Source organism: Haliotis asinina, chromosome 2 (assembly GCF_037392515.1).
Source record: "Haliotis asinina isolate JCU_RB_2024 chromosome 2, JCU_Hal_asi_v2, whole genome shotgun sequence".
NCBI lineage: Eukaryota > Metazoa > Mollusca > Gastropoda > Lepetellida > Haliotidae > Haliotis > Haliotis asinina.
Window position 1 is genome coordinate 25717394 of NC_090281.1, and position 14424 is coordinate 25731817.

The 14424-nt window shown below is 40.0% G+C and overlaps 1 protein-coding gene across 2 annotated transcripts in view; it reads right to left on the reverse strand.

Moving 5' to 3' along the window:
* The window catches only part of LOC137273454 (GTPase-activating protein and VPS9 domain-containing protein 1-like), a 39157-nt gene that overhangs the window by 12310 nt on the left and 12423 nt on the right, over window positions 1-14424 (reverse strand). For both annotated transcript variants that reach the window (XM_067806149.1, XM_067806148.1), the window contains exons 9-16: window positions 14182-14292; window positions 12865-12934; window positions 10562-11706; window positions 9962-10046; window positions 4307-4348; window positions 3463-3534; window positions 1902-2322; window positions 1542-1676 (exon numbers count right to left, since the gene is read on the reverse strand). In XM_067806149.1, coding sequence (XP_067662250.1) covers window positions 1542-1676; window positions 1902-2322; window positions 3463-3534; window positions 4307-4348; window positions 9962-10046; window positions 10562-11706; window positions 12865-12934; window positions 14182-14292 — 2081 coding nt within the window. The remainder of the gene's footprint in view (window positions 1-1541; window positions 1677-1901; window positions 2323-3462; window positions 3535-4306; window positions 4349-9961; window positions 10047-10561; window positions 11707-12864; window positions 12935-14181; window positions 14293-14424) is intronic.

A 14424-nucleotide genomic window follows, 5' to 3' on the forward strand; every position in this document is an offset into this window, starting at 1 on the left:
ATTCAAAATAATAGAAGAGTGCTCAGCCAGTCAGAAAACGACATTTATAGTATTCCCAGAAATTATTGAGAATCATGTTATGTCATGTAACTCATTACGTTTATTAACTTCTGGCGTTTTACTTACATAAACATGTTAAAACATCATCCTTTTACAGTCTCAGTCTTGTTTTAGTACTTTGTTAGACCTCCTCGCTCAGCAATGCATGCCTGAATACGCCTAGGCACACTACCCATCAAAGTTTGTAGGTAATCGTGTGACAGGGTATCCCAATATTGGACCACCTCGGCCTTCATATCTTCAATATTTCTCAGTCCCTTTTGGTTTATTCTGTCCTTCATGACTCCCCACACATTCTCAATTGGGTTTAGGTCTGGGCTGTAACTGGGCCAGTCTAAAACTTGAACATTTTCGCCCGACAACCACTGTTTTGTGTAGCGCGCAGTGTGTTTTGGGTCATTATCATGCTGGAAAATCCAATCATCTTCATACAATGTTTGTGCTGTCGGAAGAAGGTGACCATTTAGAATGTCAACGTATCTTTCTTTTGTCAAGTTTCCCGTGAAAACACAAAATGGCGTCACTCCGCGAGCCGATATGCCACCCCACATGTGAAACTTCGGGCTACGTTTTGGTCGCTGGTAGATAGGTTTGACAGTATCTTTGGTCCAAATTTTCACACAATTAGGGAAAAGCCAAACAGAACTTTCATCCGAAAAGAAAACATGATCCCAATCTTGATTTTCATGAGCCAGACACCAGTTTAAACGTTTTTCCTTTTGTGCATCTTTCATCAACGGCGAGGGAATTCCACGTTTTTTCACCCAATTAAGTCTCTGTAATTCCTGCCTAAATGTTTCATTGCATACCTGAGGACTTCCTCTGCTAATCATTTCATTTCTGATGTTCTCAACACTTTTCAATTTGCCCCTACTCACAATCTGCCCAAGTCTTCGGCGATCCACACCACTGAATTTCCTAGGCCGACCTGCCCCTGTTTTGTGCTCTATCCCGGTTCCTGTTTGAATATTCTTCAAAGTTCTGTATACTGTAGACAGAGGAATACCATGTCTACAAGCTAACACTTTAGCATCAGCCTCACCCCTTTCAAAATCATCTAGAATGAGCTTTCTTTTCTCTCTTGCTGTAAATTCTGCCATGTCAACACAGGAAGCCGTCTGCTCAGACAAGGGAGATAACTCTTGACGTAATGAGCTGCCTTCTAAGCCTTCAAGAGTTGTCTCCCTTGTTTAGTATGCTTCGTGCATAGTGAAAGCCCTTTTTCCAATCTTAGCATCATTAGAAAAAAAACAAAGATTTTCTCAATAATATCTGGGAACACCGTATATGTGAGGTAAGATAATACATCCATGAACACTGAGGTCAACCATAATACACCACTTAACAGTACAGTAGCCTTTGGAACACACCTGTGAGATACACTATGATACAGTGTCATGTTCATCAAAGCCCATGATACACCCTGATGCACCATGGTGCACTCTGGTACAAGAATGTACACCCTGGTACACAGGCCTCACCTCTGTATCCTGTTGAGGAGTCTCTGCAAGTAGGAGTGGGACATAAGGAGACCTTGGCGGCAACGGATCAGGTAGGAGATGTAGGCTGAACGGCTGCGGTACTCCTCCCGCAATGCCTTCACCAGCTTCTTACAACTACAATATAGAAATAGGTTGGTCACTAGAAGGTCCGTTGCATACCAAGAAACATTTCAATTATTGCATTATCTTTTTGTTCTGAACCATTCACATAATGAACAAAGTAACAGTCAATCAGTCAGTGTATTATAAAATGACTCAATCCAAATTTTTATAGGTTGCAGGTGAGGCAGGGGAAATCTTTATCTTCATATGATATGTACAAATCTAGAATATACACACCCATCATTGTCAAACTGCCGTATACATCGTATAACTTCATGAAGCTGTGCTATGACATCCTTATTCTGTAGATTAATGGCTTCAGCGAGCTGAGCCCGGAGAAGACTGATCAGGTCATTGTCCTTCTTGGGCCCAGTGTCAAACTCTCGAGGACTGTGTGGCTGGCTGGTCATCAACTGGTGGAGAGATGTGCTCCCCAGGAAGTCCCCAGCACTCAACACCATTCTCAGCTTCCGCTTTGCATCCATGAACGCGAAACAGCCTTCCAAGTTGCTGGGGTCATAGAATGGCGGACCTTCTTCCTCATCCTTGCTCTTCATCTGACTCTGGTATGCAGAGTCAGTCAGCTCCGATTGGTCCTCAGCCTGCTGGTCTTGGGGAGCTTTCTTTCTGTATTTGTCCAGGATGTCAAAGGAGCTCTCTGTCAAAAAAAAGATCAAGACTAGCCATATTACAAATTATGAGTGCATGAGTGAGTGAGAATGGTTTTTGCTGCTTTTAGCAATACTTGTGCAATATCACGGCAGAGGAAACCAGAAATGGGCTTCATACATTGTACTCATGACAGTCATGTGGGGAACTGAATCCTGGCCATCGATATGACAAGCACATGCTGTAACTACTTGGATACACCAGTGACCTATAATTATGAATATGCTTAGGCTACGCCACTTAGAAAGTGGTCAAATGTAACATATCTTAAATTTGGAAATACATTTTGCCAGTAAAGTACACATTTTATACTCTTGTGAGGTAGAGTCCCCTAGAGAATTCAAACCCAGACCATCAGAGTACGTTATATAATAGCCAACACACAAAGTGGACAAACCCAACAAAACCGTGGTGGGTAAGCTGGTAAGACTGCTTACCATGTGTGCTGGTGATTAGGTGGGATGGGACTCAACCCAACAAACATGCTAGAATCTCTACTTTACTGAGAAAGTGTAATCCCAAATATACCTTATTTGACTTATTAATAAGTAAGTGAGTGAGAAATCCAATTAAACATACTCCTAAAATGATCAATAATTTCTGGGCATACTATATGTAGAGTGAGTTTAGTTGTACGCCACACTCAGCAATATTCCAGCTATATGGCGGCGGTCTGTAAATAATCGAGTCTGGACCAGACAATCCAGTGATCAACAGCACGAGCACCGATCTGTGCAACTGGCAACCGATGACATGTGTCAACCAAGTCAGCGAGCCTGACCACCCGATCCCGTTAAACGCCTTTTACGACAAGCAGAGACAACTTCTATGGCAAGCATGGGTTGCTGAAGGCCTATTCTACACCTGACCTTCACGGGTCTTGACCTATTATTAATTGTAAAGAAATATATCTCTCAGTGGTAGGAAAACATATCTTGTAAAATGAGTTCCTGATATAACAAAACATACTGTGTTGTTACTACTGTATTATCTCTTGAAGAGACAGCAAAGTTATGAGTGAGCGAGTAAGTTTAGTCATTTAGACATTGGGTTAGTGAATGAGTTTATCAATGGTGGGGGAGGGGACACCAAAAATGGGCATATACTGACCACATATCATGACACCCACCTGCTTTTGGATCCACTTCAGCTTCAGCCGCACCCTTCCCAGAATCCTCTGTGATGGAACTGTCACCTCCTGCTGAGAACACAATAATACATCTAGAGTGAGTGAGTGAAGTTTTAGCAATATTCCGACGGGATCACAATGGGATACACCGGAAATGGGCTTCACATGCGTTCTTGACCAAACAGGGTCTTCTGCATGACCAAGTGAATGCTATACCCACTACCCAATCGCCCATAACTCATCATGCATATAACACATCTACAAGAAACAAGTCCAGTCACATGATATGCAAATCAGCCCGTCCCAGTGATGTTATGCGAAGTCATCACTGCTCCAGTGTGTGCAGTGTAACAACACTTGAATGGTTCATACGGATAATCAGCTGTCAAATTTACAACCACTTTATGAGCTTTTCAAGGCCCTATCAACAATATCAAAGAACCATAGACACACACATAACTAATAGTTGAATACACACAAGACTGGTCAAATGTGGGATGGACGACCATCGCTTAGTTTCTTCGCTGCACTTGTCAATTTATGTTTCACGATTGAGATTAATTAACACCTACAGTATTTGCAAGGTATTATCATTATGTATTAGTTTCCTGTAAAGTCATAAGTGATGCTAAATAGAGGTCCTTTTCCAGGAAATCACTGGCAGTTTAGGTCTTTGCAAGGCTACCATGAATGTAGGGCCTTTAGAGGCAAATCACTGACAATTAGGGACTTTTAAAAGCTAATTTGAATTAAGGGCCTTTGCGAGGTAAAATGTCCCAATTTTGACCATTTTAAAACCCGTCTGAACCCTGACTTAAATCCTCCATGACTGCTGCATACTCACCACCTAATTCCTTATCTGTCTTCAGTGTTCTTCTTTTGATGCCTGAAAGGGTTCATTACATGTTTATGATAATGAAATTTCTAATATTTATAACATGTCAATGCAAACGAAACAATCCTCAATTTCAACCTTGGCAATGTAACATCATGTAAATACTGTGAAGATCACAGTAAAGTTACCAGTAAAATATCTTCTCCTGCAACAAGCTCTCCACAATCTATAGTATGACCAGAAATTATTGAAAATTTAAAGATTGTAAATTTATTTGTTTTACTTATTACTTATGTATTACATGTGAAAATTTGCAAAACATAACTCCAGATTCAAAGACAGGTGAACAGTCGGTATTTTGTCGAGTCACCATGGGCAGCAATGCAGGTTTCAATGCGGCGGGGCATACTACTGATCAAAGAAGCTTGAAAGTCATGGTCCATGCTGTCCCAATATCGGACCACTTCTTCTTCCATTTCAGCAAATATGTCAAATTTTCTTATTGACACTTTCCTTCATAAGTCCCGAAACATTTTCTACTTGATTTAGGTCAGAGCTATAGCTTGGTCAATCTAATAATGTCATATTTTGGGTCAGAAATCAGACCTGTGAATGCTTTGAACGATGTTTTGGGTTGTTCCCTGCTGCAAAATCCAAAAATTTCTATAGAACACATGAGCAGATAGACTAATGCCCCTCAAGAAAATCTGTGTGCCACTCACTGTTCATATTCCCTTCAATTTCACAAAGGAGTGTTGCCCCTTACACAGATATGCCACCCCAATTGTTAAATTTCAGACTGTACTTTGGACGCTGATACAAAGTTTTTTTCAGTTTGTTTAGTCCAGAATTTCAGTGTATTAGCAAACAGCAACACAGAACTTTCATCTGACAAAATCACATTGTACCAATTAAAATTTCTATTCTGTAAGCACCAGTTCAATCTCCGATCCTTTTGTTCAGGTTTCATGATCGGTGATGGAATTTCTGAACTTTTCTGCCAACCCATTGCATGCAGCTCAGTTCTGATTGTCTCCTTACACACAGCCACAGTTCCTCTATCAAGTTTTCTAAATTTTTCTAAACTTCTTCGTTTGTATTTTAGAAACAAAAATACCAAGCCGCCTCCTGTCACAAACAGTCAATTTTCTGGGCCTACCTGTGCCTCCCTGATGTTCAATGCAATATCCATGTGCAATATTTTTCAAAACACAATAAACAGTGGACAAAGGGATGCCTGTTGTACTTGAAATCACTTTAGCTGATCTGATGTCTTTGTTATAATACTCAAAAAATCAACTTCCTCTTCTCAAAATCATCCATACTGAGGATTACTGAAAATGATGTCTCCAAGCAAGTAAACGAAGGAGACAACTCTTCACAAACTAATAAACAAGAGTCATCAGAAGATGACATATCTGGCCCCTACATGTTTGAAAAGACAAATCATCTCACAGTTACTTGATGTTTTTTTAAGACTAAGTTTGAATTGTTTCCATGGAATTCATGAAAAATATAAATGCCATATATCTGTAATCAGCAAAAGTCACCATTTCAAGATCTGTCTCATATATCTGCCAAGATCTGTTGAAAGATATGAAATGGTTTTTGAGTTGTGCTCTGGAAACAAAGCCCCCTCCTCCATTTTGAAACTAAGTCCAGAACATTTCCATGGAAATGGAGAAAATAAAAAATCACAATAACCTGTAAACAGCAAAACCCACCATTTCAGGTTCTGACTGATATACCTATCAAGTTTTGCAGAGAAATATTGCACAGTTTTTGAGTTCTGCTCCGGAAACGAAAAGCATCCCACCATTTTGAGACTGAGTCTGCAATGTTTCCATGGAAACCCAGAAAATGACAAATCACACAAACCTGTAAATAGCAAAAGGCACCACTTTAGGTTCTGATTGATATATCTACCAAGTTTTGCAGAAAAATATTGAATGGTTTTTGAGTCCTGCTCCAGAAACGAAACCCACTCCAATATTAGATTAACACCAAAATGTTCCATAGAGAAACAAAAAAAAAATAAAAATGCCAAAACTCTGTAAATAGCAAAAGGCACAACTATTGGTTGAGATTATTATATCTATCAAGTTTGGTCTAAAAATATTGGGGGGGGGGGATGAAGAAAAGGGTTTTGATATTACAGATTCTGATTTTCTTTTTTGCAATAGCCCCTATGGTCTATTGACTTCACTCATAATATAATTAGCCAAAAAATACATCCATATCACTAGCATCTAACAAAATATGTTATCAATAGAGGGTTTTAGAAAAATTCACAGGGCTGTCCTTAATGTGGAAGAAATTATTGCTAAAACGAATAACACTCTGCCCTCATTCCATGCAAAGTGGAAATATTTGGTGACTGTATTGCAGTCTTAATCTGGATGTCTAATGTCTTAATCTAGTCTTATTAGAATACACAACTTAAAATATTTTCTGTTCATACATGCTATTTAACATGCCTCAGGACCATAAACAAACTAAAGACATATATGTACACACTTGTTCTGAATGTACACCTACTGATTTGAAAAACAATTAACAGAGTTGTCTCTCTTGAAAGAACCCAAGCAGTTGATAGCTGGTCATGGTTGTTCACACTAGAAATCCAATTAAACATATTCCTAAAATGATCAATAATTTCTGGGTATACTATTTGTAGAGTGAGTTTAGTTGTACGCCACACTCAGCAATATGCCAACTATATGGCTGCGGTCTGTAAATACTTGAGTCTGAACCAGACTATCTAGTGATCAGCAGCATCAGCACTGATCTGCGCAACTGGGGACCAATGACGTGTCAACCAAGTTAGCGAGCCTGACCACCCGATTCCGTTAGTCGCCTCTCATGACAAGTTCAGTTGCATGGGATGCTGCAGGCCTATTCCACCCTGATCTTCATGGGTCCTTAAAGGGGCACTGATGCGGAGCAATTTCCGTGGACTGGTGTAAACCTTTGTTATTGTTTTTCTCCAGTGAGTACCCGGATGATATCCCAGAATTCGTGACTGGTTCGTGACCTCTGCTGCGCAGTCCGTATGTGCAACTGATAGTTTAATTATAGACAGATCAACTGAGGTGAAGTCATTTTTACTTCATTACAAATGTATTATGAAAACAAATGAAACACTTTGAAGATTAATCATCTGCCAGTGGTAGAAATGGTAAAAAACTATTAGGACGGAAAAATACCGAAGCCAATATACGTCTCTATATTTTGTCTCATAACCCTAATTAGTTTATTGTCATATTTGTATGATTTTGAAAATTAATAAAAGAACACACGGTCTGCTTATACTCATAGTAAATTTATAACATAACAGCAACATTTATACATTGTATAGATTGCCAATGTAGATCCTATTTCACACACATACGCGACCTAGAGTGTGTTTTCTGTCATATCGATTCTGCTGAATGCTACAACAAATAAATTAAAACAAAATGCAAATAATGAATGTAAAACAGACTAATTTTATAGCAACAATGTCAGGCTACTACCTTGTTCAGGAATGTATCGATATCCACGTAAAAACAATTCATCTGCAGCTGGTAAATAATCCTGCTCTGTGTCGCGTGTCTTACACAACTGTCTAAAGCAACACATCGTTTCACGTCTTTCGTTGGTGAAAACCTGATAAACCTCTCACTGGTCACCCAAGATAGCACACCTGGCAACTAATTGTATGATGTCCGCTATTCTAAGTAATTTAGTTAACCAATAAAGAGCAATCAATCAATCAACGCAAGGGTGGTTAATTCTTTGAAGGGAGGATGTTGTTTTTACAATCGCACTTTACGACAGGGTGTAGTCATCTACACACACTACCTTTTGACAAAAGTAATTAATCAATCAGTGTGTTATCGGTTAATCTTTTGATCGATGTTTGTTTTTGTAACTCAGCTGATAAACCCTCTTGCATCACTTACATGCACATATTACATAACATACAATAAATTTGCCATTACAGACCTTAATTTATAATGTTGAGTATTTACTCCAGACAGGAGAAATGCCAAATGGGAACCTTTGTTGAGTAACCTGAGTGGTGTTACTACTAATTATAACTGTTATGAATTCATTAATTGACCATCCAGAGAATGATGACAAATAACACGTGTAGATTTACACCATCAAACGCGAGTTACAGCAAGGAAGATGTAATCTCTGTGTCGCATGCAGCCTGAAAACACTTATGGGCCGAAACTGTTTTGAGGATACCAACGGAATTTCGTTACATAAGTAATACATACAGGCATTTGCTGTGTACTTGGGTAAATAGGTGAAATAAGGGGTTTTTTTTGACGTAAGAAAATTTTCAGATTTCTCTACGAAAGGCAAAGTCATCGTTTATTGTTTACGAATTCAAATAAATCAAATGTGTGTTTTTATTATCATAAATAATAAACCATTGTAGCTACCATAGCTACCAAAATTTACGTATGATATTTGCTATCACAGCTGAACCAACACTCAAAACTACTTAAATATGAAGCTTTGCAATCTTCCGGAGTGAAACAAATGGCTTGCTACGTGCCTGTAGACATCATGTTTTCATGTAACATGATTGAATATCGAGGTTAAAAACAGAGAAACAGGATAAAATTGACTAACTATACCATCCAAGCATCATATTTTCATGTAACATGATTAAATATCGAGGTTAAAAACACAGAAATAGGATCAAATTGAGTAACTATACTATCCAACCGTCCGAAAAAAACTACACTGCTGGGATATTTTGTTACAATCAGACAAGGAATACCATGGATATTTTTAAATAATGGCATATGATGGGCATCCGGCCTCCTGACTCTTTTGGGTGAAGAAATTCAGCTAATATGGACAGGAGCCCAGTTCCTTTGTCCGTCACAGTCGAAGGAGTGGGCGCTGACCAATTTGCAGTTTGGTTCCGTAATTAGACTGTTGGCGAGAAACATTATTCGCTCCGCATCAGTGCGCCTTTAAAAACAAAGGCTACTAACAAAGGCAGTCTAAGTAAACTTAGTCTCAGTACTTTTCATTACACTCCACCACTGTGTCTAACAAAACCTTATGGGAGGTCGCGTCAGGTAACCTTTGAGATTGACCAATCAGATCACAGCTTACCAAATCGCGAAAGTGGACATTCGCACATACCTTTTGAACTTTTTATCTCGAAAAGGTTCATACCCGAATGATTCCGAATGCTATTTAGCTTACGCTCGTTTCCAGGTGATGCACATGGCTTACGTACAACCATGACAACGGCAAGTAAGCAGACGCTGAAAATGGTGTTCTTGGCAATATTCAAGGATGTCATCTTGCAGAAATATTAGCTAATGGTAACCATGTCAACAGAAACCCCAAAGCGTATATACTGCTTGTCAAATAATTATGTTATATGCGGATTTTTGTTTGTGGAGAGATCTGTTTCAGTGACCTGAATATTTTGAAAGTACCTCCGATCCCAAAATAGTAGCCGTTGTCCGATTTGTTAAATCTATTTAACCGTCTCCCGTTTGATTGGACAGTCATTGGTTGCTCAAACACGACCTGATGCGACCTCCTACTAGGTTTTGTTAGACTCAGTGGTGGAGTGTAATGAAATACACTGAGACTAAGTTTACTTAGACTGCCAACAAAGGGTGCCACTTGTCTACACTATACCTTTGTGTAACTTCTCCTTTACACTCTTAAAGAAACCCTTCTTGTTGATCTTATCAAAACCTTTCTCATCATTTTCAGAGAAATCCTGAAACAAAGAAAATATAACAATTCAAAATATGGGACCCCTCTGATAAGTGTAAATTGGCACGGCTCCCACAGTACACAAAGTGCCCAGTCAAGATTACCAGTTGTCCGACTTCCATTTTTGTGGAGTCATTGCTGTGACTGAGCAGGCTAGGCGATTGACTTTGTGTGGTGGTGTTTAGGCACCTGACTCTGAGGGTGCGTGTTCGAATCCTGGATGGGACTCAACCCAAAAAGAGTACTAGAATTTGTACTTTACTAAGAAAGTGAAATTAACAAATATGACATCATTGTGTAATCATTGTAATCATTCTCTTTAAAACATTTATAAGCAGTTGATTCTTGTTACCTTGATCAATGAATTAAATTCATGAAGGGAGACAGTTCATTTCATCAAGTATGTAAGTGAATCGTAATGAGGCTAGTAATAACATATTGATACATATCACATTGTATAACCTGTTCCTACGATATAACAGATACCTATATCAGTTCTTGTTCAGCACATAGACGTACCTTATCATCTGATCTCATTGAAACATTGTCCCCATTGGATCTCATGGAGAGTGTGTCCACACTTGCTTCTTTACTGGAACTAGCTGTATCATTAAGTCTCAGGGAGGCTGCGGAATGACTGCTATCGCTGCTATCCCGACGCCCCCCACGCAAGTCCTCCTGGCTCGTTGACTTCACAGTCTCTGCTGAACTCTGCAGCTGACCTTGAACTTCATCGCTACTGGATACTGAGATAAGAATTTCACTGGTTGCCCTCTGAGCTGATGGAGCCATGGGTACAGGGAATATCTGGGTGGCAGAAAATGAGGGTGGGGCAGACATGCGGGATGGGCAGGCTGCGGCTGGGAGGGCGGTGACTGCGTGCTCAGATAATCCCCCTGCTCCTTCCAGTAGGTCACCTGTACTGCTGTTTTCAGGTGACAATGGATCAAAGAGACTAAGTGTCGCAGATAATCGGTTTTCATTGAATTTCACATTCTGCTGTTCAGACAGTCCTACAGCTTCGACTTGATCTGCCAAGCTATTAACATCTACCGATATTTCTATACCCTCATCAATGTCCTGGTCATTGATGGTGGTGGTCGTGGGTAGCTTTTGGGTGTTAACTGGTTTGCCCCCTCGTGCCATTGATATACTCTCGAATTCTGCCCCAAACTTTGGTCCATCTTTGTTTCCGCCAATGCCATTACTTTTGGCCCAGGCCTCAACCTTGGCTGAGTTGTATCCTCCATGACCTCGGTTGTGGTGGTGATGGTGATGACTACGTTTATGGAATTCTTTAGGTCTTGCTCCACAATGATGATCTTTTGGCAAAGAGAGGCTGTCACTTTTTGATGTCACATTTGCATTCTGGCGATGCTCAAACTCAGTGTTGCCCGTCCTGCCATGACTCTGTCTTGAGTCTGGTGATATCCGATTCTGACCTTGACTTTCAGCCTTGACATCTGGTTTTGGAAGTTTATCCGCTGCTGCAGCTTCTACTGTCTGATTAAGCTGAGATGTTTCAGCACTTGGAGTGATATCATCAGCAAAAACATCCTCTGAAAATACTTCCTCTGATCCTAGAGAGTCAGCCCTCTTAACAGAGCGTCCACCTTCCGCTCCAAACCCCAGCAGGTCTCGATCACCTGAAGGACTGTGTCCTCCTGCACAAACAAGCAGTGATTGAGTGAGAGAGTTGGGTTTTACACCACTTTTAGCAATATTCCAGCACTATCAGGGCAGGGGAAACTAGAAATGGGCTTCACACACTGTACCCATGTGGGAAATCGAACCTAGGGCTTTGGCATGACAAACAAACACACCTTAACCACCCATACAAACAAGAAACCATGATGCGTTTCGATGTATGCAAATAAATAAGAATCAGGATAGTTTCAGGATAGCTGCAACAAAAGTTGACTGGTGTGGCACCTACTGTTATTTTGAGAGAGGCCTTTTGCTATTAGGGATTACAGGAGGATTGATGACAGAGGTTTGGGAATGTCTGTATGCGCTATACTCCATATAAATAATATAAAACACAAGCCACTAGTGTGTCAAGGAAGTTAATCTAAAAATAGTCCACATCATAGTTCAATGAAACTGGGTTTCTAAAATCTCATCGCCCGACACACGGGACATGTCAGTTTTCATTTCGGCTATCAAATAATGGTATTTCACTTATCCGTGGACTACTAGATATTTTCCACTTATGGTTTCAAACTACAAATAAACTTGGATTTCATAGCTGCTCATAATGTAGCTATTCAATTTCACAACAATTGTAGTTTAGAGCTATCGTTCTTTGAAATTTATCACTCTTCGATAAATAGTCCAGAAAACATTAACATCAAACATTGTGTCATAAAATTAGGGCAAGTGGAGACTTAGTCAGGACAAGTTACTTTCTTGAAGTCACTTGCCCTGTGGCAAGTCGCTTTTAAAACATTTTGAATCCCTGATGAAAACAAGAAGACATGGTCATCAATATCCCCCGCCACTGTGTTGTGGCCCTATTTGGGTTCAAGGCATCAATGTTCTGAAGACACATTCCAAATTTGGTTTCCCCATGAATATTTGCTTTCTGAGAAAATTTGTCCCCATTGGGGATACCATGCACTATGTCAAGAAACCCATGACAAGTACCATAACGGTTTCTGAGCAAATCTGTCTGCACATCTCGGATGGACAGATGGAACTCAAACCAATATCCCCCTGTCCCAATTTATGGTTGGGGCTAACAATTTCCAGCCATTTACGAACTTTACCATTCCATTCTATATTGACTGGTAATGAGCTTGAATGAGAGCGATGAGACTTACCTGACGCTAAGGGTGTGTCCTCCAGACTCTGGTCATCAAGGTTGTCTGATCGCTCCATCACAGAGTCATCCTACGAAGTAACAGCAGAGAGAGTGGGTCATAACAGTCATCCTTTAACCGTTTCATTCCATTTTTCATACATCTTTTAAAAAATGTTGTTTCCTGTTATACTGTAACAGCTGTTAACAAAATGGTTAATGCAGGCCTGAAGTACAATGTTCCACACAACTATTTCTATTACAGACACAAAGACTATTTTCCATGCAACTATTGTAAACACAAAAGTACTAAGAACTTAGTCCCCTCCAACTACTGCTAGCACAGACTTAAAGTACTTTGTTTCTTACAGCAACTTCCATCAGACTAGGAGAACTGTGTTCCTGAAAACTACTGCCAACATATACTAGGCACATAAAGAAACTGTGCATTGTCAAAATATTATCCCAGTTGATAAGTACAATAACAATGTCAAAGGTACGTACAAACTTTATTGGAGGGATCATGAGACCATAACAAGTTGGGAGAATTTCAACTGAAAAGTCAATCACGATGATGTCACGGGTTCACTATGACAGTGGTAAAAGGACCATGTCATAAGCTCAATAACAGGTATGTCCACTATAGCCATTGGGAACAGCAGTGCATTGATGATGCACAGAGCCTATCAAATGTGACATCATTTGTGTTCTGGTAGCATCTCCCCAGTGCAGAAATGGTGTGCCAGTGGCAGTGTAAATGTGCAGCCGCGTGTTGTTGAGACATTCCCTGACAGACCAGCCCAATGGCCTCATGACATTGTGCAGACATTACCCTTGGTATACGTTTCAATAGCCTCTTATTTCTTTGAACGAGGGCAAGAGGCAGCGCTGAGGTTGAGCTTGCCAAAGTGACAGCATTGTGTGGCATTTATTTGCTCTGTTTCTCTTTTCCAGAATGCGTGTGCAACAACGTATTGCACGTTTTAAGGTCAAAACCAATGACGTCATGGAACGTGGCACATGAATGCATGTTGGATACATGTTACTAATCTCTGAGTTTAAATCCTTATGTGTCTACACAGGTTTGATAAATTTATATTTTAAATTTTTGCATGTACAGTTTTTTTATGCTCCTAGTATATACTAGTGGTACTTTGTTTCCAAGTACTGCTAACATAGCACAGTATAGTAAAAAAAAACGCAACAAAAAATCAAGTGTGTACACTGGCTTTAAAGTACTATTTTCCCACAACAATGGTTAACACTGGGAACATGACGTTTTCATAACAACTAGTTTAAACTCAGGTACAAGCACTATGCCCATAACAATTACTAGTACCTGATCCAGGTCTGTCAACAGTTCTGACTGTTTCTCATCTGTGTCGCTGGCCAGGACATCTGTGCTCCATGCATCACTTGCAGTCTCAGACATCTCAGACAAACTTGGGGGCTGGCAGAAGAGAATAAACGTTTGTCTTCACCAGCCATTTATTGTACATGTCAAGGGAATTATGGGGTCCTTTATGTTTGCAGCTATGGTGAGCGTGTGATACCAGTGTATGAAATAAGGCCCGTCCCACTG